Genomic DNA, 25,802 nt, shown 5'->3' on the forward strand with positions numbered 1-25,802 from the left:
CAGGAATTCACTGTAAGCTGATTTCCTCCTTTGAGTTCTACCCAGAGAGGTAAGATGTAGAATCCCTTCAATTACAAATAGTGAGTTGGGTTTTTTTGCATCAGAATAAATGTAGTAACACTGCACAATTCGATATACATACTCTCTTCTAAGTGTGTTCTGTATGAGAACTGAACATTCTAATTAAAACTTATTTCCCCCTAATAATTTACTATTTTAAATTCCCAATCTATATGATTTAGAATTTCCATACACTAAAATAAGCAGCAGTGATTTTAGGAGTGAGGGAATGATGAAGTCTTACAGTGATGTGAAAAATATTTAATGAACTGAATTTCAAAAAGTTTCATTTGACAGTTTTCTTCTTCCTCGACAAATGAAATACCCCCCCACAGACACAATCAGCTGTGGTCAAGCTTGGAAATATTTACCTTGCTCTGTTTTCTTCTACTTGCATTTTTTAGGTTAGAACAGTTTTTGAGTTAATTTTTCATTTGGTCATCTCTCCTGAACTTTGAAATAGCCCTTGGCTATGATTAAATCTCTAAGAATATAATTTGAGAAAAGCTAAGTAAAGCAAATAAATGAGATAATACTTACCTCTTCAGTTTCCTACTCCAAATTCACCATACCCTGGGAATTAATAGCATATATCCACAGAGTTATATATATACCTCCTGCCCCATCTAAACTAACACAAATGTATGTACTGTTCTAATGCTCCTGATTATTATTCCCTTCCTTTATAGAATGCACTGATAGTGTTTAATCCTGATTATAATAATTCTTTGTTAATTATTAAAGAGGTAATTATACTTTAAGCTTCCAGTTTTCAGTTAAACAAAAAAGATTAATATGCCTATACAGAACTTTCTCCAGCACTTAACTTGGTAAGTATTTTTAAAGTGAAATCTGCTCCGCCTGTAACCAGTAAAACTATTTATGCTTGTAGTTTCTTCACAGTGGATTTCTGGCCCTTTGCTTTTATCTTTTGTGACCATTTTAGATCCAAGGTGGAAAAATAACAGTGGTTTAGAGATGAGAAGTGCATGAACATATCATGTGACGATTCTGTGCTACACTGTTTATCCGAAGTCATAGTTTAAACGTTTTTAGTTTTAAGTGTATGCACTTAAAAACTTGTTAACTAGACCAACAACCCGAAGCCCAGTATGGTTTCATCAGGCACTGAGGCCTTGCTCCTTACCAAGAAAATAATTGGATTGAATTCTTGTGAAGCAAAGGAAATTGATCTTTCTTAAGGCTTCTTTCATTGACTTCAAAGATTTGCCTACTACCAAAAATTGTTTAATTTACCTGATTCAATTGCTTCTCCCTGTAATTTTCATGTTTAAATGACACATGCCTTCCTTTTCTCTTTGGGGAATCTAAAAGCCTATGCTGCTCCTCTCAGTAAAATGCTGTATCCTCACTGCCCCTTTCTCTGTGGGGCTGCTAAAGAATAGACAGACTGTATACTCATTGGCCGTTGTTCTTAAAACAAAGCACAGAATTCAGAATGGCCTGGATCTGCCTTCAAGGACTTATAACAAAATCTGTCTTCATCCTTTGTCCTTCTTAACTGTCACTAAAGTTCTTTCTTGGAATGGGTTCTCCCGAAACTGTTCTGTAGACTTGTTAACAGAGGTTTATTTTGGAGTCAAAACCTGGGTACCTCTTCTGGGATCCACCTCACATAAATTAAAGAGTACTTTTCTTTTTGTAAATTAAGTTTATTTTCTCATTTCTTTTATGCTTATGGTTGACTATAAAATTACAGCATGTCTTGAAAGGAACCAGAGATAAGGAGACCTTAGTGGTCCTATTGTTCACTTTAGAGTTGCTCAGTCTTTTAACTGAATGTACAGAAATTAGCTTTATTGAATTTTTTTTTTGAAGCAGTAATGGAAAAACGAGTCACAAAATAAATCCGAGATAAGTGATACTTACATGTAAAACAATTATCAGTGGAACAGTTAAAGAACTACATGACTCCAAAACAAAAAGCAGCTCTTTACCATGTCTTCTTTTTTATAATGAGACTGTCAGCGTGCGGTTTTAGAACATACCCACTTAAAAACATAGATGAACACTGTCGTGCTCCCTTGCCCGTCCCCATACCCCCCTCCAACGCCCGGCTTGCCGGCATTCTGCTTTCTCAGCTTGCCTGAAAAAGTTGTTGAGTATCTTCCTTTTTTTGTCTTTGACCTTCATATTCTAGATTTGATTTTCCTAGATTATGGAATGAATGTATATCATTTACATTCATACACAAGCAAAAATATATACTTAGATTATTTCGTGGGATTTTTTAAAAATCTTTTTTTTTTTTTTACTCCATACTCCTTTGTAAAAGCATAAAGTCAGTCATATCTAATTTTCTGTGATTAACTAAAACAAAGGTAGACTATCCTTTTGAAAATGTTCAATTAGGATATATGATGAAAAATGCTACCCCTGGAAAAAATGGAAGTAATATACTCAAATAGAATCTAGAAAGGAGTATACTGATATGTATAACTTTATGATTCCCCAGATGTCACCAGTCACAACAAATATTACTATAAACAATAGAAAGATAATATATTGGTAGAGTGGCTATATGTCCTGGTTTATCCAAAATAGTCCCAGTCTGTAGCCGTCATCTTAGCATGATGATTAGTGTCCCCTTCCTCCCTCAAAGTGCTCCAGTTTGAACAATGAATTGTATTGCCCCTCTCCTTATAGATTCTTTGAATAACAACTTTTAAAAAGCACCCTTTTCAAAACAATTATAAAAGAAAAACGTGATTTTTAATGTCCAGACCAAATAGTTCATTAAAAGAACACATTCACTAATAATCTCCTGTATTTCCTTCCAGTCTTTTTTCTCACATAGAATCTTAAACAGAACTCTAAATAATGGTTACCTAGTTCAACTTGACTTTGCATTCTGTGCTAGATACTTTTAGTGACTGAGAACTCATTGCTTTTCAAAACTTTAAGTTTTACTTAAATTCCAATTGGTTAACATGCAGTGTAGTATTAGTTTCAGGTGTACCATATAGTGATTGAACACTTCATACATCACCTGGTGCTCATCACAACAAGTACACTCCTGAACCCCCATCACCTGTTTCACCCATTCCCCACCCACCTCCCCTCTGGTAACCATCAGTTTGTTCTCTGTAGTTAAGTCTCTGTTTTTTTATTTGCCTCTCTCTCTCTTTTTCCCTTTTGCTCATCTGTTTTATTCCTTAAATTTCACATACGAGTGAAATCATACAGTATGTCTTTCTCTGACTGACTTATTCAGACTTTCCACCATTCTGTACACTATCACCCAGCCCCATAACAATTTGTTTGTGATAATTATCACATATAATTACCTTATTAAGTAAAGAAATGTACACATTCTAATGTTTATATTTTCCATAAAGTTTTGTCAGCCTACTTCTGGTGTGGTTGTTGCTCGAAGGGACACGTATCATAAATACTGAATGTGTAGGAGCTCTTCACATCTTCAGACAGTGCCAACTGTTAAGTTCACTAAAGGACCACAGACCAGATCGCAGCAACCATTATTGAGATTGGTAGCAAGTTTTTAGCTCATGTGTTCTCATTACTTCTCACAGGTGGATATCTGGAATGAGGGGGATCTGAATTTGGGTTAGACTTCAGTTTAGGCTGGAGTTAGGGAAGATAAAGCCTCTAATCCCATCCTCAGACACAAGTAATGTGCTATAATTTCTTGCCTTTTTCCCTGGGTTTTGATTTCATGCAAAGGGAAATTATTTATTTCTTTCAAAATATTGTCAAAAGACTGTCTTCGAAATTGCACTAACTAGGCCTTTACTTTTCAGTAAAATTTGATAGGTAATGCTGAGTTGAAATGTTTTTCATTATACTTAAAACTGAATTAACAGTGCATGTGTTTCCAAAGGGCTTAGTTTATTTTCTTTTGTTACCATCTTATGGGTTTTAGTTTTCTTTTTCTTTTATTTATTTTTAAATTTCTGTGTTCCGGCCATACCCAGGAGAATGTCTGCTTTTGATTTCTCCCTTAAAAGTTACATGGTAAATTTTCTTTCTCATTCTTCTGAGATGGAAAAACTCAAGGATTATACAAATTTAAGAATATTTTTACAATGCTCATCCTATTGCTTGTTATTTATTGCAGTCTGAGGCCAGACTAAAAAGATGGCAGTTATTCGGTTCCTATAGGCCCTTGATGATAAATGAATGTCAAGACAGGTGATAAAATGTTTGTCACATTCGGTAGAAATTTTTACCACAACCATAATCCCGATAGACACACCATTCCTCAGTTTTCACAAGACAGCTAAGATAGGGGTAAATCACTAATGGAACACTGGTAACACAGAAGAAGTTTGGGAACTGAGAGCTGTAGGTTATAGTATAAAGCATAGAGACCTGCATTGTCCAATACAGTGTCCATATTGAGCATTTGAAATGTGGCAAGTCTAAATTCAGATGTGCTTTCAGTATGAAATACACATGATTTCAAAGACTTAGCAGAAAAAAGGAATATCTCATTAATGTTTTTTATATTGATGCCATGTTGAAATGATAGTATGTTGCATATATTTTATTTTAAATAAAATACATTATTGAAATTACTTTCATGTATTTTTACTTTTTTAATGTGGCTAGTAGAATATTTAAAATTATATATGTGGCTTGTGTTTTATTTCTGTCAGATAGCACTGGTATAGACAAACATATCAACATCGGGTTTTTTTATTAAAAAATAAAAGTTTACTTTTTGTTTATCTGTTTTTTATCTTCTTAAATACCTGAAATGTTTACTCTTCTTAAGAATTTGAGATTCAGTCTTTGACTTTGTAGCGCTTCCAACTGGTTATTTTGTTTTCCTGACTGATATATTATGTAATCATTTTGGAGTTCTTCTAAGGAAAAAGTGTTAAGTTTAGACATAACTTTATTAAATTTTTTTCAAAGCAAGAGATCCAAATGACCAAACTTAATGTGAATTAGATTTCCAAGAATGAAGGGACATTAAAACATAATTTCACGTAAGCATATTTTCCTGTTAGTAACTTTTTAAGCCTGGATAATCTGTGAATATCCTTAGCTCAGTTCCTGGCACATTTTCAGAAATGCTAAATTCTATTGAAGGAATGGTACATTAAACTTTTTTTCAGGGGCGCCTGGGTGGCTCAGTCGGTTAAGCGACTGCCTTCGGCTCAGGTCATGATCCTGGAGTCCCGGGATCGAGTCCCGCATCAGGCTCCCTGCTCGGTGGGGAGTCTGCTTCTCCCTCTGACCCTCCCCCCTCTCATGTGCTCTCTCTCTCTCTCATTCTCTCTCTGTCAAATAATAAATAAAATCTTTGAAAAAAAAAAACTTTTTTTCAAGTTTTATTTAACCTTTTTTTTTAAGATTTTATTTATTTGACATAGAACACAAGCAGGGGGAGTGGCAGGGAGAGGGAGAAGCAGGCTCCCCACAGAGCAGGGGGAGCCCGATGTGGGATTCGATCCCAGGACCGCGGATCATGACCTGAGCCAGAGGCAGTAGCTTAACCAACTGAGCCACCCAGGCACCCTTGAGTTAATATTCTTGAAACCAAACTGTAGTTAAGTTGATGGAAAAGCTAAAGTTTCAACACAAGAGGAAAGTATTAAAGAACAGGACTCTAAAATTGCTGGCTATACTTCTCACCTTTCTAATCACAGACTTCTGAGAGATATATATTAATTTCCTATTGTTTCTGAACAAATTATCTTCCAAGTTGGTGGCTTAAAAGCACAGATTTATTATCGTACAGTTCTGGAGGTCACAAGTCCAAAATGGGTCTCACCAAGCTAAAACCAAAGTGTTGCAGGGCTGCATTCTTTCAGATGGCTCTAAGGGATAATCCAGTCCTTGCCTTTTCCAGCTTCTAGAGGCGGCCCACATTCTTTGACCTATAGCCCCCTTCCCTCCTCAAAGCCAAAAATGGCCAGTTCAGTCTTTCTCAGGCTGGTGCACTCTGGTTTGGACTCTCCCGTTTCCCTCTTTAACTTATAAGCACCCTTGTGATTACATTGGGCTCACCTGGATAATCCAGGATAATCTCCCTATCTCAAGATCATTAATTTAATCACAACTGCAAAATCCCTTTTGCCAGGTAAGGTAGTAACATTCACAGGTTCCAGGGATTAGGATGTGGACAACTTTGGGGGGCCGTTATTCGGCCTGCCACAAAGTCTATTTATCTTCAAAGGAAAGAAGGAAATCTGCTTACCTCTGTATCATATCAGGAAGTCCCAAAGTATCAGCAAGACCTTCTTCGTCCTTTACCCTAGGTGAAGATTGCTTCATTTTGTATCTTGGGTGTCTTGATTAGCATTTCCTTTGGAATATAAGCACTTCTGCTGGCTGTAAAATGTCAGTGCTTATGATACTACCCTGAATTCTTCTGGCTGCAGTTAGTACCTCCCAGATGCTCTGTCAGCACATTACAGAGCGGAGGCTCACAGAACACATTTAGCAATTAGATTTGAAAAAGAAGACTAGAAGGATTTTAGGATGAATGCAGTTTAGTTAATAGAATACTGAACTTAGGTTTCAAAGCTTAATTTCTAATTTTCTCACCATTAGCTGTAGAAGGAAGCCACCTGGAAGGAAGAAGGCCTTGTTGGTGCTTGGGTGTTTAACGTCCGTTTGATTTACTTTCTTCATCTTAAAAATGAAAACAGATTTATCCTTTCTCTACCCCATGGTTGTATTTAAAAGACAAACAAGTATGTGAGTGTATGGGTGTGTAGATCTAGATAGTCATAATGCCAGTACTAAAAACCTCTGGTACCAGTCTCCACATCATCTGTTATCCAGTTGCTAACTTATTGTTTATTAATTTAACCCAAGGCATATAAATATGAGGCTGTGACAATCAGTTGAAATACAGTTTATAATACTACTACAATGTGATATAAAAACTCATCTCTACATGTGACCTTTCCTGAAAGGTTCATTTAACTTTTCTGTTAGAGGATTCTCCAGGATTGGAGACCTGGTTTACTGTCTTCAGCAGATGGCTAATGTAGATGACAAACGAACAGTGTCATTAATTAGTAACTTGAGATCATATACCTCAAGTTGTCGATGTGTCTGTAACATGTTGGTATCAAAATTTGTTTCTGAAAATGTTTGATATTTTCAACGTATTTTTTTTTTTTTTTGCGAGAGAGAGAATGAGAGAGAGCACGAGAGGGAGGAGGGTCAGAGGGAGAAGCAGGCTCCCTTGCCGAGCAGGGAGCCCGATGCGGGACTCGATCCCGGGACTCCAGGATCATGACCTGAGCCGAAGGCAGTCGCCTACCCAACTGAGCCACCCAGGCGCCCTCAACATATATTTTTAAAGAAAATATTAGCTAAAATTACCTGTGGTAGGGGCACCTGCTTCTCCCTCTGACCCTCCTCCCTCTCATGCTCTCTGTCTCTCATTCTCTGTCTCAAATAAATAAATAAAATCTTTTAAAAAAAAATAAATAAAAAATAAATAAATAAATAAAATTACCTGTAGTAGTCCACCTCAAGCAGCATACATTTAGAATTTTCTGTCAGCTTAGCATTGCACTTTCTAGGGTATTTGTGGTGATATCCAGATTACAGGTAGAGATAATTCATTGGGATCCTCCATGGATCACCACTCAACCATATAGTCATGTAGAATGCAAAGTAATGAGATCCTTCAAAATGATGGAATTGCTTTTCTAAAATCTTATTGAGCAATGCACACTATTGACCATCTCAATTAAGAACATGTTTTATATATATATATGGAAGGACTCATGGAGGACAGCAAAGCAGAGCAGAACTTAAATAAAAATAACAAAGGGTTCCAGGTTATCCTACAGTGGAATGTTCAAAGAATGCTAGAGGGACAATGCAGCTATTGAGAAATAGGTCTTTTCCAGAAAATCTTAAGAATTTACTACTCTATACATGTAAATGGCTTGAGAAGGTGTTACAGTTGCAAAGTAGAAAGAGAAGGACAAAGCACCTAGGATGAAACTGATACAATGCTTGATAAAATAGTTATATAAATATATAGTAAATCCTGCTGCTTTTGGCATTGATGGTGTGATTGTGACCAAGACAGTCTTTTCAGATAAATGTGAATATAGGAGTAAGTGGGTTAACTCCCTGGTTCCTGCTTTATCCACTTAGTGAATTAAAGCTCCATACAATTAATTTGTGTACAGAGCACAAATAAATTAATTCTAACTCAGGAGCTACTGTATTGCTGTTTTATGGTATTCTTTTCCTGTTGAACAGTATACAGCTGATGTCACTAACAGATCTCATTTGCACTGCCTTTTGATTATTCCTTTTTTCTCTCTACATGGAAAATTACTAATACATTTAATAGCAGATGTAGGCTTCAACAAATGTGTAATTTAGGCAAATTTGGATAAGCTATTTTCTGGAATTCAGCTGAACCTATTTTTGCTCAGAGTGCCAGTCTGGCTGTTTAAAATTCATTGAAGAAAAGGCGTAATTGGCCACTACTTAGTGATATTTTCATTAGCTTAGATGAACATGGTGCTCTTCTTCTTCTGCACCCAGTACCTAGAGAATTGTAGATCGAGGCTATGTTTTAAATTACTCTGTTCCCAGAAGAATTATGGTGATACAAGCAAACAGGCAGAGTGGAGCTAAAATTATGAGATCTCCTAAAAACCCCATTATACAGTGATTACTCCTAAAGGGAAGGCTTCATGTGGAAGTTACTGGGCATTGATGGATTTAATTATAAGTATTTTTAGCATTACATAAAGGCACATGTAAATTAACAGCATGAATTGAAAGAGAAAGAACATCTAAAAAAATATTCAGATTCTTGGTGGAAGAGTTTGACCCGAGTAGCTCTATACCTTAATTTTGGTCTGGCCTCACATGCTTTATGTTTTATTTTATTATTGTTCTTGTTGTTAATTACATTATCATTATTATTGTTGTTGCTGTTATTGTTATTATTATTATTATTACTACTACTACAGTTTTGTATTCTGTTACTGGATTTAATTTCCCTTTACCAAATATGCATGGACCAAAAATGTGACTTTGGGAGAGTATTGCTGAGTCGATGCTGCTGTCAGTTTCATACTGTGATATTTTTTCTCTGTTTACCAAGAGATCAGTATTTCAATATAACGATGTGCATGTTTTCCCCCCTTCTCCCGCTGCATGCAGGGATTCGGGTTCGTAACTTTCGAGAATAGTGCTGATGCAGACAGGGCCAGGGAGAAATTACACGGCACCGTGGTAGAGGGCCGTAAAATCGAGGTGCATGTCTTCAATAATTCAATTTCTGGTTTATATTTTTATTTCTCTTTTTGTGTATTCCCTCACTTATTTCACATTTGGAGCCCTGTCTTGTGTGTGTGTCTGTGTCATTCACCTTCTTGCACTAAAATGTGTAAAAGTAACACTTCTGTCTCCTTTCCCCATTTTTTGGTTGTTGGGGGGGTTTCATTTTGATTTACTCATGTGCGTGTACATGTATATTTGTTTCTCATTTACTTTTTTCCTCCAAAATGTTCATCCTTCTGCTCTCTTGATTTTTTTCCTTTGCTTCAGTTTGCGAGACTCCATATGAATACCTGGGATCAGGCCAAAATAAAACTAACTTTATAAATGTCTAAAAACTATCCAATTTGTGACATTGTGTCCTGTAATTAATCAAGGAGCCAGCCAGTATCCTCTCTCTCGGGCGGCCAGTTCGCCTCCATGTGCGTGTGATAAGCAAGGAGTACAAGACTGCTGAGATGGTGGGGAGGGAAGAAAGAACCCACAACTCGTGGAGTTTTTAAGTATATTTAATATCAAGAATTTCTACAGTTAATGGATAAAATCCTCAGACCGAGGGTTTGACGGCTGCCTGGCGAATGTGCTGAGACTGTGTTCATGGCAGCCACGTGGTGTTCGCCAACCCTTTTGAAGAACGCAGTGAAGGTTAACTGGCTCCTTTCCCCTTTCCCAGTTTTTAAAAGTATAAACTATAAAAGCCACCATTTTGAGTAAGATGTCTGCATATTTTGCTTTTTCCCTCCCTTTCCGATGGTTTAGCATTTAGGGCCCTTCACTTGACTCACTCTTTCCATGGTAACTATACACAATGCTGGCGATGGTGCCCGTTGGCGGTAAGTGAAACAAAGCGCTAGAGAAGAAGCTTTTTCAATTGTTAATTACAAAACAATTAAATAAGAAAGAAAAAGTCCATCTGCCATCTCACATTAACACTACAAAATGTGATTTGACTTGTTCCTCTTCCTTTTCCTTTCCCCCTTTTATTTTCAATGCTCTTGAGTAATGCCGCCTGGACTTTGGATGTACATATTGTTTGTAGCAGTCTGAGCTGTTTGATTACTGACATCATGGTGATTTTTTTCCCCTTGCACATCTTACTCAGAGTTACTGAACTCCAAGTTTGGCTGGTTTTATTAATGCACTTCCTGCCCCTACTTCCTTTCCCCTTCCCCACACCTCTGTTTGTAGCTCTGACTGTTCTTTCCTTGCCCGCGCGACACCCCTCCTGACATTCTCTTTTCTTTTCCCCTGCCTTCTTGCTCTCTCTCCCCAAGTTCTGTCCCCATCCTTTTCCCTCTGTCTCTCCTACCCCTTCTCTCTGTTACCTGCGGCTATTGGTCTCTTGCTGACTGGTGGTTTCTGACTGGTTCTGGCCATTTTCCTTTTAGCGCTTGGGTGCATTCTGCTCTAGTGGCTAGTGTAAGCTCTGACCCCATTCTAATCCTTGTCTGTGAGAACCTCGCTCTTCACTCTCTCCCTTCTTTCCAAAACTGATTGTTTTTTCTTTCTTTTATTTGTGTGTGTGTGTTTTAACTGCATGCTCTCAGTCTCATCATTGTTGTATCCCATTCTTTCTTTTTAAATGTGAAATGTTTCTATTATTTGGTGGGTTGAACTAGAGTAAATGGAGTTTCTTTTCCTCACAAAGGAAGATTTCCCCTCTACCAATCCTAAAAGACCTATTAAGACATTTTTTGGTTCCAGTTCCACCTAAAATTGGTCTTTCCATAACACAAATTTATAACCATACAAATTTAACTTTAATGTAAATCCCCAGAGGCAAAATAAGACATTTATATTTGGTGTGTTTTATAATTCTTTTAAAAGCTGGCGTGTTCTCTGACTTGACCACACGGTACACAGCCAGGTTCTATGGTGATGCTGCACCCTCCTTGCAAGAGCTTTAGGCTGGTTCTCACACTGGGCTGCAGTCTTCCGGCTTTGAGGCTCCATTCATCTTTTTGTCATCAGCGCCATCTTTGTAACATCTACTTACCCTAGCACTGAGAATGCTCTAAATTCTGCACTTCTGTAATGAGGGTGGAGAGAACCATAAAACAAAAGAAACCGAAGCTTTATTTTTTTCAGTTAAGTGCCTCATGTAAAGGCCTTCTGAAAACATTATTCTTAAATGGATAGACCACATAGTCTAGAAAATTCAGCCCGGTCCTAAAGATGGTCAACATGGGATTCTAAGTTTTGAGATTTTTTTTTTTTAACTCCTCAAACAGTAAAATCTTACACAATCATCAAAAATGCTGAACATTAGAACAGGTGAAATCCATAGATTTATTTTCTTATCTTCCTGTAAATCTATTCCCTGACCCGTATGGCAAGCCTCTGTTTTATCAATGAACTTCAAAGTTCATGCGCAGAGTTGTACCCAATTTACTTTTTCCCATATTTTCCATAATGCAGAGACTTCTCTGTTTAAGAGATCTCCAAAAAACTTGCAGATGTATCTTTCCTTTTGATACCTTTAGCCCAAGTTTTCCATTTGGAGACCAAGAAACTGCATTTTACTCTTGTTAGCCTCATTTTATAAACACTTTAATTAAAATACTATATATTAATATTTTATATTGCTATATTATTTAAAATCAATGTTCTCTGAAATTTACATTTTATTAAACTGAGTGCTGTGTTATTGGATGAGCAACTTCATGTTCCCTAATATGGTCTACTTTCTCCCTGTCCCTTCTTTTTCCTTTATATTTTTAGGTGAATAATGCTACAGCACGTGTAATGACCAATAAGAAGATGGTCACACCATATGCAAATGGTAAGAGATGACAAATCATCTTCAGAAGGATGTCGTTTATTCTTGTATTAATATGTGAACTTTGGGTAATCATCAAAGAATCTCTTGATTTCAGTCCTATGGCAGTTTGTTTCATTTACATTGAACTATTTTACTAGGAGAGTATTTTTACAGTTTTGTTTTTTTTACAGTTAACTTTTTTCTTAGAATTAAGCTTAGTTTTTCAGTTACTAAGCTATAAGGGTCTCAGTAAAGTTCATCATACACACAGTGTAAACACGTCTTTTGAGGTTACCTGTTAACCCAGTGGGGTCCCACTAAGGCACCCTCATTTTTAGCTGCTGCTGTTCTCTGTGATATGATAGGCTTGTCCGTAATATGTGCCCACCAATGCTCACTTTTACTACTGATCCCTACCCGCACCTGAGCTTGAGTGGAATAATTCTTGACCCCTGCTCTCCTTTTAAAGGTATGCTCTAGAGATAACAGCCATGGTGCACATGGGTGCATGTGTTTCCCATCTTCCATCCCAGGACTACATGCTCTAGAGTGGGTTTCATACATGTTTCTCATTAAGAAAGAAACCCTGTGAATATTTTGCCTAACAAAAGCAGAACCTTTACATCATTTGTCAGTTTAGTCTAGACTTATGTTATCTAAATGATAGAATTTATTTTGAATCAGGGGCACCTGGGTGGCTCAGTCGGTTAAGCCGCTGCCTTCGGCTCAGGTCATGGTCCCAGGGTCCTGGGATCGAGCCCCGCCTTGGGCTCCCTGCTCAGCGGGGAGTCTGCTTCTCCCTCTCCCTCTGCCTGCCGCTCTGCCTACTTGTGCTCTCTATCTCTCTGTCAAATAAATAAATAAATTCTTTTTTTTAAAAAAAGAATTTATTTTGAATCTGCAGTGCAACAGTGGTTTTGCCAGCTGGGCTCTACAGGGCCTGTTGGGGAGGGGTGGAGCGGAAACCCATGGGCTGGGTCTTGAGGCCTGCAGCAACTCCTTCTCTGTCATATATTTTAGCATTCTGCATGAAATTTTATCTAGAATCGAATGGGATGTTTTCTGCTGCTTTTTAAAAGTTTGAATCTACTGCTAGAGTATGATAGTATGTGCTGGTAATGTCTTAAATCAAATATAAGTATCTTAGTATATTCCGTGATGTCTTCAGTAGATACATTTAGCCCAGTTTTTCAAACAGATGGTATAAATCAGCATAATTTGCATTTATCAGCGTAATTTACATTTTCCCTACCCATTTTATCAATGGTATATCATGTGACCTCCACCTCCCCCCTTTACCTCTTATTTTTTTTGTTTTGTTTTGTTTTGTTTTTTTATACTACTATCACAAAAACAAGTTTCTGGGATGCCTGAGTGGCTCGGTTGAGCGTGTGCCTTCGGCTTGGGTCATGATCCCAGGGCCCTGGGATCCAGTCCCACATCCTGCTCCTTGCTCAGTGGGGAGGCTGCTTCTCCCTCGTCCTGTTGCTCTCCCTGCTTGTGCTCACTGTCTCTCTGACAAATAAGTAAAATCTTTAAAAAAAAAAAAAAGTTTGCAATTTTGATAATAATCCAATGTAAACAAAATAGGAAGGAGAAGCAAAGTATGTCAAATTTCCTTTAGATCCAGGGAGAATGGTGTTGTAGAAAGAGTCACTGACTGGAATTTAGAAGACAGAAATTCTACTTCTAGATTTGGTTCTTCATTTTGCTCTGTGTCATTGGGCCAACTTTTTTTTTTAAGATTTTATTTATTTGTTTGTTTGACAGAGAGACGGGGCCAGGGAGAGGGAGAAGTAGGCCTCCTGGCGAGCAGGGAGCCTGATGCAGGGCTCGATCCCAGGACTCAGGACTCAGGACTCGGAGATCATGACCCAAGCCGAAGGCAGTCGCTTACCCGACTGAGCCACCGAAGCGCCCCTGGGCCAATTTTTTTAACCTGATTCTGTTTTTGTCTCTATTAATTGGCAGTCACAGAATTTTAGCACCTGAAGGCCCTGTGGAAGTCATCAAAACCCAGCCCTCTTAGCTTATTATTTAGGAAATTAAGCCCAGAGAAGTACAGTATTTACTTGTTGTCCCAGCTGTGGTACCTTTCTTTTAACTCTCCCTTTGGGTTTTGTAAGGGTCAAAATACATTGTAAATTGTACAAAACTAAACATATTCCAAGAATTTTTTTTTTTTTAAGATCTTATTTATTTGACAGAGAGAGCAAGAGCAGGAACACAAGCAGGGGGAGTGGGAGAGGGAGAAGCAGGCTTCCTGCTGAGCAAGGAGCCCGACACGGGGCTCCATCCCAGGACTCTGGGATCATGACCTGAGCTGAAGGCAGATGCTTAACAACTGAACCACCCAAGCACCCCTATTCCAAGTATTATTGACAGCATACCATTATATACCATTATTAAAATGTGTGTTATTACTTAAGGGAATGCTTAAGTAATAATGCCATTGGCAGGAAGGAAAAAAGTCATTTTTTGAATATTATTCTAAATTAATATTCAAGCCTAACAGAGCCAAACTTTAGAGACCTATAGCTTCTTGTGGTTAAGGCTCCTGAGAAGAGTGTGCTAGGTGCCTTCTGGTGAACTCTGAGCCAGCAGTTTAGTTTACGTTGGTTAGAATCACTTGATTTGTCTGACATTGCAGAACATTGTGTTCTTACAACTCCAGTAGGATTTGAACTGAGATATTTGCTCAACTTTCATGTAAAATAATGTGCTCACCATCTGTGAGCACATAAAATAATGAATGGGGGATTGGATTGGTTCAGAATAAATGACTTTTCTCTTGAATACTGTCTCCATTCTTTCAGAAAAATAATGGAGCATGTTTGCTAACTTATGTGTAAAATTCTATAAATGTCTATTGATTAAAGTTTTCATCTGGAATTCTCCTTAACTATCAGTGGGCAGTAGTACATTTTTCTTTTGTAACTCCTGCTACATTCCTATAAATATAAAAAGGGGGAATGAAGAAATAAAGTTGACATCAAACCTAATGTCTGGGAATACTTAAAATATATAAATGCTTAGGCTGATGTTCAACAGCAGTCTGTTATCCTTTAGCTAAAACGACTGATTAACTTAAGTATGTATATTACCAGTAAAATCCCAAGACATGCATGAAGTTGGGGATGTACCTTGAATTTTATTACTGCGTGTCTCTTCTTGTTCACCTGCCTGAGGTCAACCAACCAAATTCCAACGGTAAATCCCAGAGAAAGGGGATTTTGGCTTACCCAGATTTCCATCAGCATAGTATGATTGAACACAGAGTTGAAGATCAGCTCAAACTTGAATTCAGAGGATACCTTTATAAAGCAGCGAGAGTAGCAAATAGTGTGAAGATAATGTATAAGAAAATGCATCACAGTGTGGTGTAGAATGACATATTCTGCCTTTCTCCTTTTTCTAAAAATAAATAATACATTCTGAGCAGTTCTATGAGAGAGACTATGCCAGAGCCCAGGATTTATTTATATTTCTGATATTTCTTTGTCCTCTCATTCCTTTTCTGTCTTCCTACTTCCCTCCCAGTTTTTCTCTCCCTCCAGTTTGCACCTCTACTTGCCCCCACCCAGCCTCTCATTATCCCCACCTCACTGTGCTCCTCTTGCTTAAAGATGCTCAGCTGTGGAAATGCCTGCCCCCCCCCCCCCTCCGCAAACCTCCCAGCTGGCATTTACAGAGAAGATGGTGATGGGTGGAGATAAGCCCAGGGATATCTGGAGCCAGCTTGCACATGCCCCCATCACCCCTTTACCACGTGTTCCTCATGTAATCTTAAATGTTCACTGTCCTCTCTTCCCATTTCAGGTTGGAAATTAAGCCCCGTAGTTGGAGCTGTATATGGCCCTGAGTTATATGCAGGTAGTATTTCGTTTATTTTTCCATTTGTGAGCACGTTAACTGTAACACATCTGTTGTTTTTCAGTTTACTATTCTTTGTAATCTTTTTGCATTTTTTAATTTTTTTTAAATGCAATCAGCATCCAGCTTTCAAGCAGACGTGTCCCTAGGCAATGATGCAGCAGTGCCCCTATCAGGAAGAGGGGGTATTAACACTTACATTCCTTTAATCAGTAAGTAGCCTATGTTGGCCTGGCATGGATTTTGACTGTTGTGAGTAAACAGTGATGTGTGCTAGTCTTTTTTTTCCTTCCTCAAGTATAATATGTAACTGAAGAGGAGGCCTTCTCGAGAGTTAAATGCTGTCACAGTGCCCTGTCCTGCTTAACTTAACTGTGTTAGAATCTTTCTGACCAGATATTAAGATTGCCACGAAGCATAAATAGTTGGAAAAGGTCGAGGGGGGTGAGGACATGTGTAGAACATTTTAGTCTGCACTTGATATTAAAGAAAACCAAAGAAATAGGTACTTGTGGAATATATTATGTTCTCTGCAAGTCAGCTTTGGGCCCTCTAGTAGACTATCATTTAGAAGTACCTCCGGTATTAATGATTATTCTCCGCTCTGTTGATACCTCTAAAGTCATTCTGACCTGAGCCATTTTGCTCCAGCAAAAGGTATAATTAAAAAGAGTTTAGTGAACATGAAATAAATGTTTCTGTGTGCTTTCCAAAGGATAGCACATTTAAAATAGACCTTTAGAAACTGCCTGCCTCCCTAAAGGCCACAAGATTACAGGGGAGAAGTCATTTCCCTCTCCCCTTACATTTCTGGATTAAAACATTTTAGATAAAAGAATAAAGTGGACTAATGAAATGTCTAAAGATTATTGTGTGCCTTGGAGATTGGCACCATGTACAAACACAAAAGACTATTCTTATGAAGAATAATTATTATATGTGCATAATAACATGGGAAAACCAGACTAATAATTGGCCAGTTAAAGAGTTTATATCAATCCCTGTAAACTGCCCGCAGAAATGAGAAGTCTCATCTCTTTATTACGGCAGTAGTTCTCAGAGCTTCTTGACCTGTTTCTCATCAAGCTTGCGTTGTAAATGCCAGAATTGAGAAGGAGCAGAGTAAACTCACTCAAGATGGGTGACGAACAGAGCATGCATCGTTAGCTTTGCATATTGGGTCTCTCCATTTCTTTCTCAGAAAAGGTGGGGTACGTATCTTTCCACCTTTCCTGGAATTGGTTCAAAGCAAGTTGGGATTGTACCCCCTGCTATTGAATGCAAGTTGACATTCCTGTCATATTTTGGGTCTCCCTTTAGTTCCTGGCTTCCCTTACCCGACTGCAGCCACCACGGCAGCCGCTTTCAGAGGAGCCCATCTGAGGGGCAGAGGGCGGACGGTATATGGTGCGGTCCGAGCGGTACCTCCAACAGCCATTCCCGCCTATCCAGGGTAAGCACGAGATTCCAAAATAAGCAGCTGGACGGAAAAGAATACCATGGCCCTCTCACAACTTCTGGGACGTTGCTGTGCCACATCGTAGAGATTCTATTAATATTTGTAAATTAATGGATTAGATGGCAAGAACCAAAATAGACCATCATCAGAATGTAACAAAATAACAATTCGTTATATAAATCTTTATTTTGGCCACCTTAAGCCCTCATGGTAGTGGCTTAAGACAGCAGCCAGAACGGTCTTGTGTTGACTGGCAGTGTGTTGGCATGGAGTTCACTCAGCATCGCACGAATATGGATTAACACTACTGCAGAGAACCAAAATAGGAGCTCAAGACTGTAGTCCAAGACCGCATCTGCTGTGCTTACCCCCTTATCACCACCCTGTGTTGGGGCTGAGGCTACCACATCGCCCTCCCTTTTGGTTTCACTGCCTGGGTGGTGAGCAGCAGAGCTAGCTACCCACAATGGATTTGCTTTCTTTGTAGGAAACGGATTAAAAGAGGTTAATTCAAAGATGAACCAAGTCCAATTGAATCCAGGGAGAAAGGGAGAAGTAGGAAGAATTAAACTACAGTTGGCTTCTGAATGATGGTAAAACAACTAATGTAGCTGAGCATCCCTCACCCTTTGATTTTTGTATGGAGGGTGTCTCACGCAGTGGAATGATTCCATAGCAACAAATCAATCCTTTGCTGTTGAACGGGGGAGAAGGAGTGAAGGTGGCAGGTTTTGTTTTTCGTTGTTTCTCAGTGTCAGCCTAAAATGTATCTTTTTATGAAGAGTGGACTTCAATAAGTTAGCTGTACTAAGGACATTCTTTCTTCAAAGAGGCGACATTTGTGTTCTGCATCTTTTCTCTGCCTATGACAGGGTTTTTCCCATACTCTCTCGGAGGAAGAAACGCACTGGCAGAGGAGCCTGTTCACTGTTACTTAGTTAAAACCCAAAGGGAAAGAGCCTCCTCTGTAGGTCCTTTTCTGACAGCAGAATTGGCTTTGAGGTGTACTAACTTAGCATTCATTCATAGACCAAATGGACATGCCATTAGGGGTCCTCCGTTGCACAGAATTAAAGCATTTTTATTAGACAAGTATGCATGTTGAACTGGACAGGCTCCAAAAGCTGCCGGAAGGTAACTGCTTTAGAAATAAACTTTTGTTTGCAGTTTATAGATGTTTAAATCCCATGCATTCCATCATCTCCATCTTCTGCCATTACTTGCTTTTAATTTTATTCTTTCTGCTCTCAACTTGACCTTTGACCTTCAACCTCTGACATCTCTTTAAAGAAGTGAATAAAGATGCAGTATTATTTCATCAAGAAATAAGTAAAATATAAAAACAAACCTTTTGGAAGTTCTGCACACCAGGAAAATTGTTCATGAAGCACCTTCCATTTCAATCCAAGAGAGTTTACCGTCATGCTGGCAAAGCGATACCACTTACCAGAAACATGGGACTTTTTTATTTTGTAATCTTCCTGAGTTACTTTATAAAAGCGGTTGGATTCGTTCCTATTCTATGTAGCTCATTTCAATATATTGGCCAAACTTGAGAATCCATTCTCTGCCAAGTCTGTGTCAGGATTGTGTTCCCTCAAAGATATTTTATCTTTATGTCTAATCATACCAATCTCTGTGCATTACATTGAACACTGATTTCCCATGTTTTCTTTTTTATTAACCACCGGTTTACAAGGAAGATGGCAAGGAATAAGTCCAGTATTATATGGGGAATGGCCTAAAATTGCTTTTCAGCTTAGTAAACTAATTTCATCATTAATCATTATGTTCTAGCTTCCTTGTGGCATTTGATACAGGGAATATTAGAATTCTTATAGAATTTAGGTGAATATTCCCAGTGAGTGATGCAACTTAGGGTAAACTTAATTCGTGTTTTTAATGCCACCACTCTTCTCTGTAGAAGAGATGTTTGTCATCTTTGCCTGTGTCCCCTACTGAAATAGTTGAAGGTTAATTAATCACCACTTGGCTTCAGTGCTTTCCATTCGGTCAGCCTTCTCCTTATGAACAAGTGTCTTAGTTGAGAGGCAGATTACTTTCTAATATCAGTCTCTAACTACAGTTGGAAACTATGAAAATGGATAGAACGTAGTAGCTAAATGAGCATCACAGATGAATTCAGTCTGCCTGTTGTGTAATACAAAGGCACAGCGTATTGGGGACATTGCAAAGTGTGACCATACTATCCTGTAAACCCAACAAAATACCATTGTAAATAGAATTCAGAAACTTTCCAGCTACCTGCAAAAAATAAATTATTTCATATTCAAGTAAAAAAATAGGATTTAAAGACCTCACTAGTTTATTTATTACAACAGAGAAGATAGTGGTAAAATTTCCAGCTTGCTTAGTTGAATAAACCATAAGCAGATCTTCTCATTTAAAATATCCAAATCTTGATTTAACAAATGTGAAGAAAAAAGTCTTATCTTGTATCTCTACTGCTGTTTCATGTCTTTTGGTCCCAAAGTAATGTTTTGGGGGAAGTCTATATGCACAGAACTAGCTCAAAAGGTTTGAAGTCTATGATTATAATAGTTTAATGTTGCCCAGGATTAAAAAAAAAAAAATCCTTGTATTTTGTTTGATACAAATTCATTTTTCTAAACAGGAAAATAAACCCTTCTATTCCTAATCAGCTACTTTCTCAGTTTTATCCTTTTAAATGAAACAGGATGATCCTTGGTCATGCCCAGAACGTCAGTTATCAATTCTATTTTTCAGAGTTCCATGAATATGCTTATGGTCAAAAAAGAACCCTTAAAATCTTCCAGTTCCTCCTTCCCGCTCTGGATTATATTGTTACTATCTGGGATCCCCACTGCACCTTTCAATTCTTGGACCTTGGACCAATCACCTTAACCTTTAGCTCATTATCTCTGCTTGTGAAAGCAATGCATTGTGGGTATTTTTGGTTGTGTTTTTTTTTTTTTTTTTAATTACATTTCTCTGTTTACTTTGGTCAGAATTGATTGACTTGTTTTTCTGAGGTGTTGCATTGGTTCTTAAAATGCTGAATAATAATACTTTGCATGCTTGTGTGATCAGCCAAATCTTATCGCATGTCTAATGTGCAGGGTAAAAAAGCAGGTGATGTATGGATATCAGGAAAAAAAATTGTACATACTTCTAGGAAACTGAAAACAAAATACTAAACATAATTTTGAAACATACTCTACATACAGGTCCCGCCCTGATGGAATTCTTTGGGTTCATTTATTTTTCACGTTAGATCCCTCTTTGCGTGCCTCTCCCCCCACCCCATACACACGCAGTCATTTTCAGACTCTTTAAAGAAAAATTTCCTCCTAGGGCAAGCTTTTTAAAAAAAAAAAACAAAACAAAACCAAAAAAAAACCCCAAGAATGAAAACTTGATGTTTCTCATCCAGCAGATTTCCGATAGTTCTATTAGGCCCTCTGGGAATGCTTTTTATTGTTGTAATCTTCCTGTAATGACCCATGTATCCAGGTGTCCCTTCCAGTTTGGCGCTCCTCCTCCTCCTCGCATGCCCTGGAGCTGTATAACGTGCGTGCGCACCTGCACGGTCCTCTCACGCGCTGCGGCCCCCAGCCCCCGTTATGTATTCATACATCACCTGCCTGTGTAGAGCGCATGTGCATGCTGCCGTCCTCAATAACCGGAATGTGTTTCTGTTCTTTTGTTTTTTTGTTTTTGTTTTTGTGTGGATTTTCTGCAGTGTGGTTTACCAGGACGGATTTTACGGTGCTGACCTCTATGTAAGTACACACACCGGGGCCTTCTCGACCCCATTCCCTGACAAGCCAGCCTTTTTTTTTCTGTTTCTTTGGTTTGGTTTGGTTTTTTGTTTTGTTTTGTTTTACATATAATTTGTTTAATTTTTATTTTCTTTTTCCTTGTGGATATATATATATATATTTATATATTTAAGAATGCAAGCATGCTTCTCTGCCACTGCGCTTGCCCCTGGGTGCAAAAACTAAGCCTTTGGGTTTCCTGATCATTGCTAGAGTCAGTCTACTGGACATATTCTTTTCCCTTCCCTCTACCCACAGATGTTCTGTGTATCAGTGATTTATTGGCGAGATGATCAGCAGGTTTAAAGTCTTTTATTACTGTCGTGTCATGTGCATACATAAATAACAGGATAGTTAACATTAGCTTAAACCAACTCTCTCTCTTTTCTGCTTTTCTTCTCATTTCATATCCCTCTTTAGATCATTGGAGCTTTGATTTAAGATGGCAATAAGCTTTCTGAACTATGTGTTTTCCTATTTTATATACTTTTGAGAGAGCATTACCCTGTGAAAGGGGAGGAAGGAGCTGATGCCAGTGAAGAGTGGGGATAAAGAGAAGAAACCAGACACTCAGTGCTTCCGGCCTTGCTTTATCAAAAAGGTCCACAACTGGTGGGTCTCTTTTCTTAAGAGCCATCTAGAGGGAAATAAGTGGCATAATTAGCAACCTAGACTCTTCTTACAAACGTTTGACTTTCATATAGGATCTGTTGATTCTCCCAGCCATGTTAACATCATTATTATTATCCATTATTGAAACTGTCTTGTTATATCGTGATTGGTTTGTCACATATTATTTAAAATGTGGACAAAGTGATCTAACTGACAAAGAATCCAAAAGTTTTTGAGCTTTGAAATCTTTTATTAAGACCTCTCCAGATGATCTGTTTCTGAATGCAAGCTTAGTCTAACCACCCAAATCATTAAGAAATTTCTTAAGAAAAACTTGTCAGCATGAAATTATTCCTTGGGCAAAGGTTAGACTTGTCCAGAAATGCTTTCTCCACCCTTACCTCCACAAATCAATAAGGGTATACCTTTGCAGTGAACTGTTTCCACAGATTTCTGCCAGAGATTCTCTGGCAGTCAGAAAACTTACTGTAATGTACTTTCAGAATGTACTTAGAGGTTCTGTGTGTTGCAGGAGGTAAAGATAGGATAAAGCAGTCTTCTGGGATACTGTAGGTACCTGGACACACCTGTCCTATTAGAGTAGACTTCCAAAGTTTGCCTTAGTTTAACAAATGCTGAAAGAAATCTTAGCCATGAATTGGTCCAACCCTCTCACTTCATTATATACATTTCTTAGAGAGATTGTGACTTACCCAGATTACATCAATTATTTACATAGCCAAGCACAAAACTCAATCCATATTTCATTACCTCTCGCAGTGCTTTAATTAAAATCCACATCTTTCCTCAGATGGTTTTCAAGAGGTAAATGAAAGATACCTTTTTTTCCTGTGCTCACAGTGAAACTTGAGGGTTGGGGGAATATTTCTGCTTTTATACCAAATGACACTTTTCTAAATATACGTATTTGCATATGATCTTAGCATGTACATTCTCCCATACACATTAGTATCCGTATTCTCATGAAACTCATCTTTATGTTATGTAAATTGTTTTCCTGAAATTTGATTTATTAGAGCATGCCTTTCCACTGGAATTATTTCTTAAAGGTGTTTTTTTTCCTCTCTCTCTCTCTAATATCTTCTTTATTTGGGGATTTTTTTTTTAAGTATGGCTTACCTTACTAAGATTTGCCTACTTCCACCTTGTTTAAGTGAACCAACCAAATATTTGCTTACAGTTCTCTTATTTCTGTAGTTCACAATATACGATTTTATTAAGAGAGAGATGATTTTTCTGTACTTAGAAAATACTCTTGAAAAAAAATTTTTTTAATCTAACTGGATCACCTTATGAAGCTAAATAGAAATAATTTAGAGACCTTGCTGAAATACTTGTTTGATCAGTGGTGCTTTCTTAACAAAAAGAATTAATCATAATGTTATCATTTCTTAGTTCCTATCTTAAAGGAGGGAAAAGTTGGTCACCAGTGCTTGCAATAATATCTGACCCCGCTAAGGAAAAACAAGACTACATAATGAGGGGTAGCCGTTGAGTGAAGGCTCATGTAACTACAGCTTGGAGAACTTAATATTCCCACTTCCAGATGTGAGGGAGCCGGGGATGCTTCTTTTAAACACACACATATACACACGCACAGCGCCCCTCTTTGTTTCCTTGAGTTTGTTTCCTTCTCTCTGTACATTTTCCCGCCTGTGGAAATCTATCCATATACACAGAGTCCTTGTTTCCTCAGAAATACAGACGAGCAGTAAGGACGAGTGGAGGGTCTGTCCACTACACGAAGTACACCAAACCAGAGCTTGAAGAAACATCACGAGGAAAAATAGTTTAAGCTGCCTGTTTTATCTTAAGTTGTACTAATGTAGGCTGTTACTTGTAGAGATTTTTTTTTTTTTTTATCTCTCCCTGTTCTGTTGTTAGTCCGTAATCCCTGCTAGCCATTTGCTTCTTTTCTGTTTCTTTTGTGGCTCTTGCCTCTCTGGGGAACTGATCTAGCCGTTGTGCCCGCAGTGTGTAAAGAGACCACAGTGAGAAGCCTTGAGTGTAGCAGATAGATCGTGTGCCCTCCCCACCCCTCTTTTTCTTGACCAGTAGAAAAGGCATGGTTCACCCTAATTCACTTTTTAAAGGGATAACAAACTGCTCCTAATTCTTACCCTGTGAAAAGCATGCTTGCATCCAAAGGAAAGAAAAGGCTGGTGGGCCCCTTAGCGGGCTTTTTGTATGATTGTTTTCCTTCCACAGCTGTGTTTTTTGAACTGCTCTTCCTGTGTTCTGTTATAGAATAGTCTTACAGGAACCAATCATTAGCGCTAAAATACCTCAGGTAGGAGTGCCAGTGTGACCTGCCAATCAATCAGATTGTGGATTGCAGTGAAAAAATTGAATTATACTAACCATTCCAGCTCCACGTTAGAGATGGGAACAGAGGCTTTTTTGGACAACCGAGACTTGTGAGCGTGTGATCTAAGCCCTGCTACCTCAGCAGCGTGCAGTCCAGTTCTATGCGTGATGGCACCTCCTCCAAAATTAAGTGCTCGCGTCCCATTGCCGCTGTCCACGCCAGGCGTGTGCTGTGCGCTGTCCCATCACGGCCGCCTCTCTTAGTTTGTCAATCACATTTCTCTATGGCGTTCAAACTGGGCTTTTATACTTGGAGATCTTAGCAGGTGGAGACATCTTCTCTCCACCGTGAAAGAAATGAGGAAAGGGAGGAAGTCGAGTCTCTGCGGACAGGACTCCTGAATCCCTGATTGGGCCCCCCAGTAAGACCATAGTAGTGATTGGACCGTGCTGTTACCTAAGTTTGAAGTTGCCTAAAAATCTAGATCCACTGGGACTCTAAAACTTGAAACATGTATTCCCTTTGCCCTCTTTGCCTTTCTCCTTAAAATAAGGTCAGTGAGTTCATTTGGATAATAATGCACTGTTCAGTTTGCTGATAGCTGGATGCTCAGGGGAAGGACAGCAGACAGCCTGTCACACAGTTCAGCTAGTTTCTTTTTGTGCCTACCCAGCGAGATTTGGGAAATGAACTAATTTGGGGAGAAGTGAAATAGTGGAGTGTTTGAGAGGTTTGATTCATTAAAGATCATCTCTCATCTACCATTGAAGTCGTAAGTGGAAGATAAGTTGATCATGACAGTTTCTTCCCCTCGCCCCAATTTTAAATAATAATAAAATAATATGTAAATACTTATCTTTAAGACCTTTTCATATCTACTTTTCAAAGTAGATAGGTCACTGTCAAGAATAGTAACAATATTCTCATTATTACAAGCGTTTGTGTTCACATCTGTATTTACTCACATTTAATCAGGGGTGCCATATTGCCACAGAAGAACGGTCTCCTACGAGCCGTTCCTGCAGGGTCCATCTAGGGCGATGGCTCTGGGCTGGAGTGGGAAGGAGGCGAGAGAAGGGAGGGGGTTAGAACCGGGCAGGGACAAATAAAGTGATGCCCAGAGGCACAACATTCAACCCAAGCTCCTTGGGCTAGATCCTGCTCCCTATAGTGATTTTAAGCACCACACCTGCCTTTCTCTCCACCCACCCACCCCTACTCCCCTCGTTCTATAAATCTGTACACGATGTTCAGGGAACAAGCTCTCATTTTGTCTGCTGGTCTTGAAATACACACTCTTCTCAGTGTCATATAATGTAACTGTCTTCCAGGTAGAAAGAAGGTGTCTTGACATCACATGCTCACCAAAGTCCTGTTTTAATGTAAATCTATTAATGGCTAGGTTAAAATCAAGACAAGGGGAATGTCTACCCGTGTGAGATCATGCTAATAGATAATGCAGATAAAGGTCAGATACGGGAGAGGTGGATATGTAGAGCCCTTCCATCTTGTTCTGGTTAAAACAACTGTTTTAGAAAAGTCCTGTGGTCAATGTGGCAACATTATAAAGTTAATTAAATGATAAAGTCGATTCAGAGTGGAGTAGAGAATCCCTAGCAGGTGTTGATGGATCCTGGACAGCTG

The 25,802-nt window shown here is 38.6% G+C and overlaps 1 protein-coding gene and 1 long non-coding RNA gene across 22 annotated transcripts in view; one reads left to right on the plus strand and one right to left on the minus strand.

Moving 5' to 3' along the window:
• The window catches only part of RBFOX2 (RNA binding fox-1 homolog 2), a 279,715-nt gene that overhangs the window by 242,181 nt on the left and 11,732 nt on the right, over nt 1-25,802 (plus strand). For 6 of the 21 annotated variants that reach the window (XM_045872608.3, XM_045872607.3, XM_045872623.3 and 3 more), the window contains 6 exons: nt 9,205-9,297; nt 12,043-12,103; nt 15,902-15,955; nt 16,075-16,167; nt 17,264-17,408; nt 24,098-24,140. In XM_045872608.3, coding sequence (XP_045728564.1) covers nt 9,205-9,297; nt 12,043-12,103; nt 15,902-15,955; nt 16,075-16,167; nt 17,264-17,408; nt 24,098-24,140 — 489 coding nt within the window. Of the gene's footprint in view, nt 1-9,204; nt 9,298-12,042; nt 12,104-15,901; nt 15,956-16,074; nt 16,168-17,263; nt 17,409-21,138; nt 21,179-24,097; nt 24,141-25,802 lie in introns of all 21 variants that reach the window. The other 15 variants (XR_010411348.1, XM_064590642.1, XM_064590643.1 and 12 more) reach the window with 8 other exon arrangements.
• LOC135364390 (uncharacterized) lies at nt 11,139-24,431 on the minus strand. Its single transcript, XR_010411349.1, has 3 exons — nt 24,212-24,431; nt 15,226-15,396; nt 11,139-11,350 (listed from the first exon to the last, which is right to left on the minus strand). It is a non-coding gene; the product is annotated as an uncharacterized LOC135364390 (long non-coding RNA).

Source organism: Mirounga angustirostris, unplaced genomic scaffold, assembly GCF_029215605.1.
Source record: "Mirounga angustirostris isolate CCGP_5_RB_7025 unplaced genomic scaffold, mMirAng1.0.hap1 SCAF_5, whole genome shotgun sequence".
NCBI classification, from domain to species: domain Eukaryota; kingdom Metazoa; phylum Chordata; class Mammalia; order Carnivora; family Phocidae; genus Mirounga; species Mirounga angustirostris.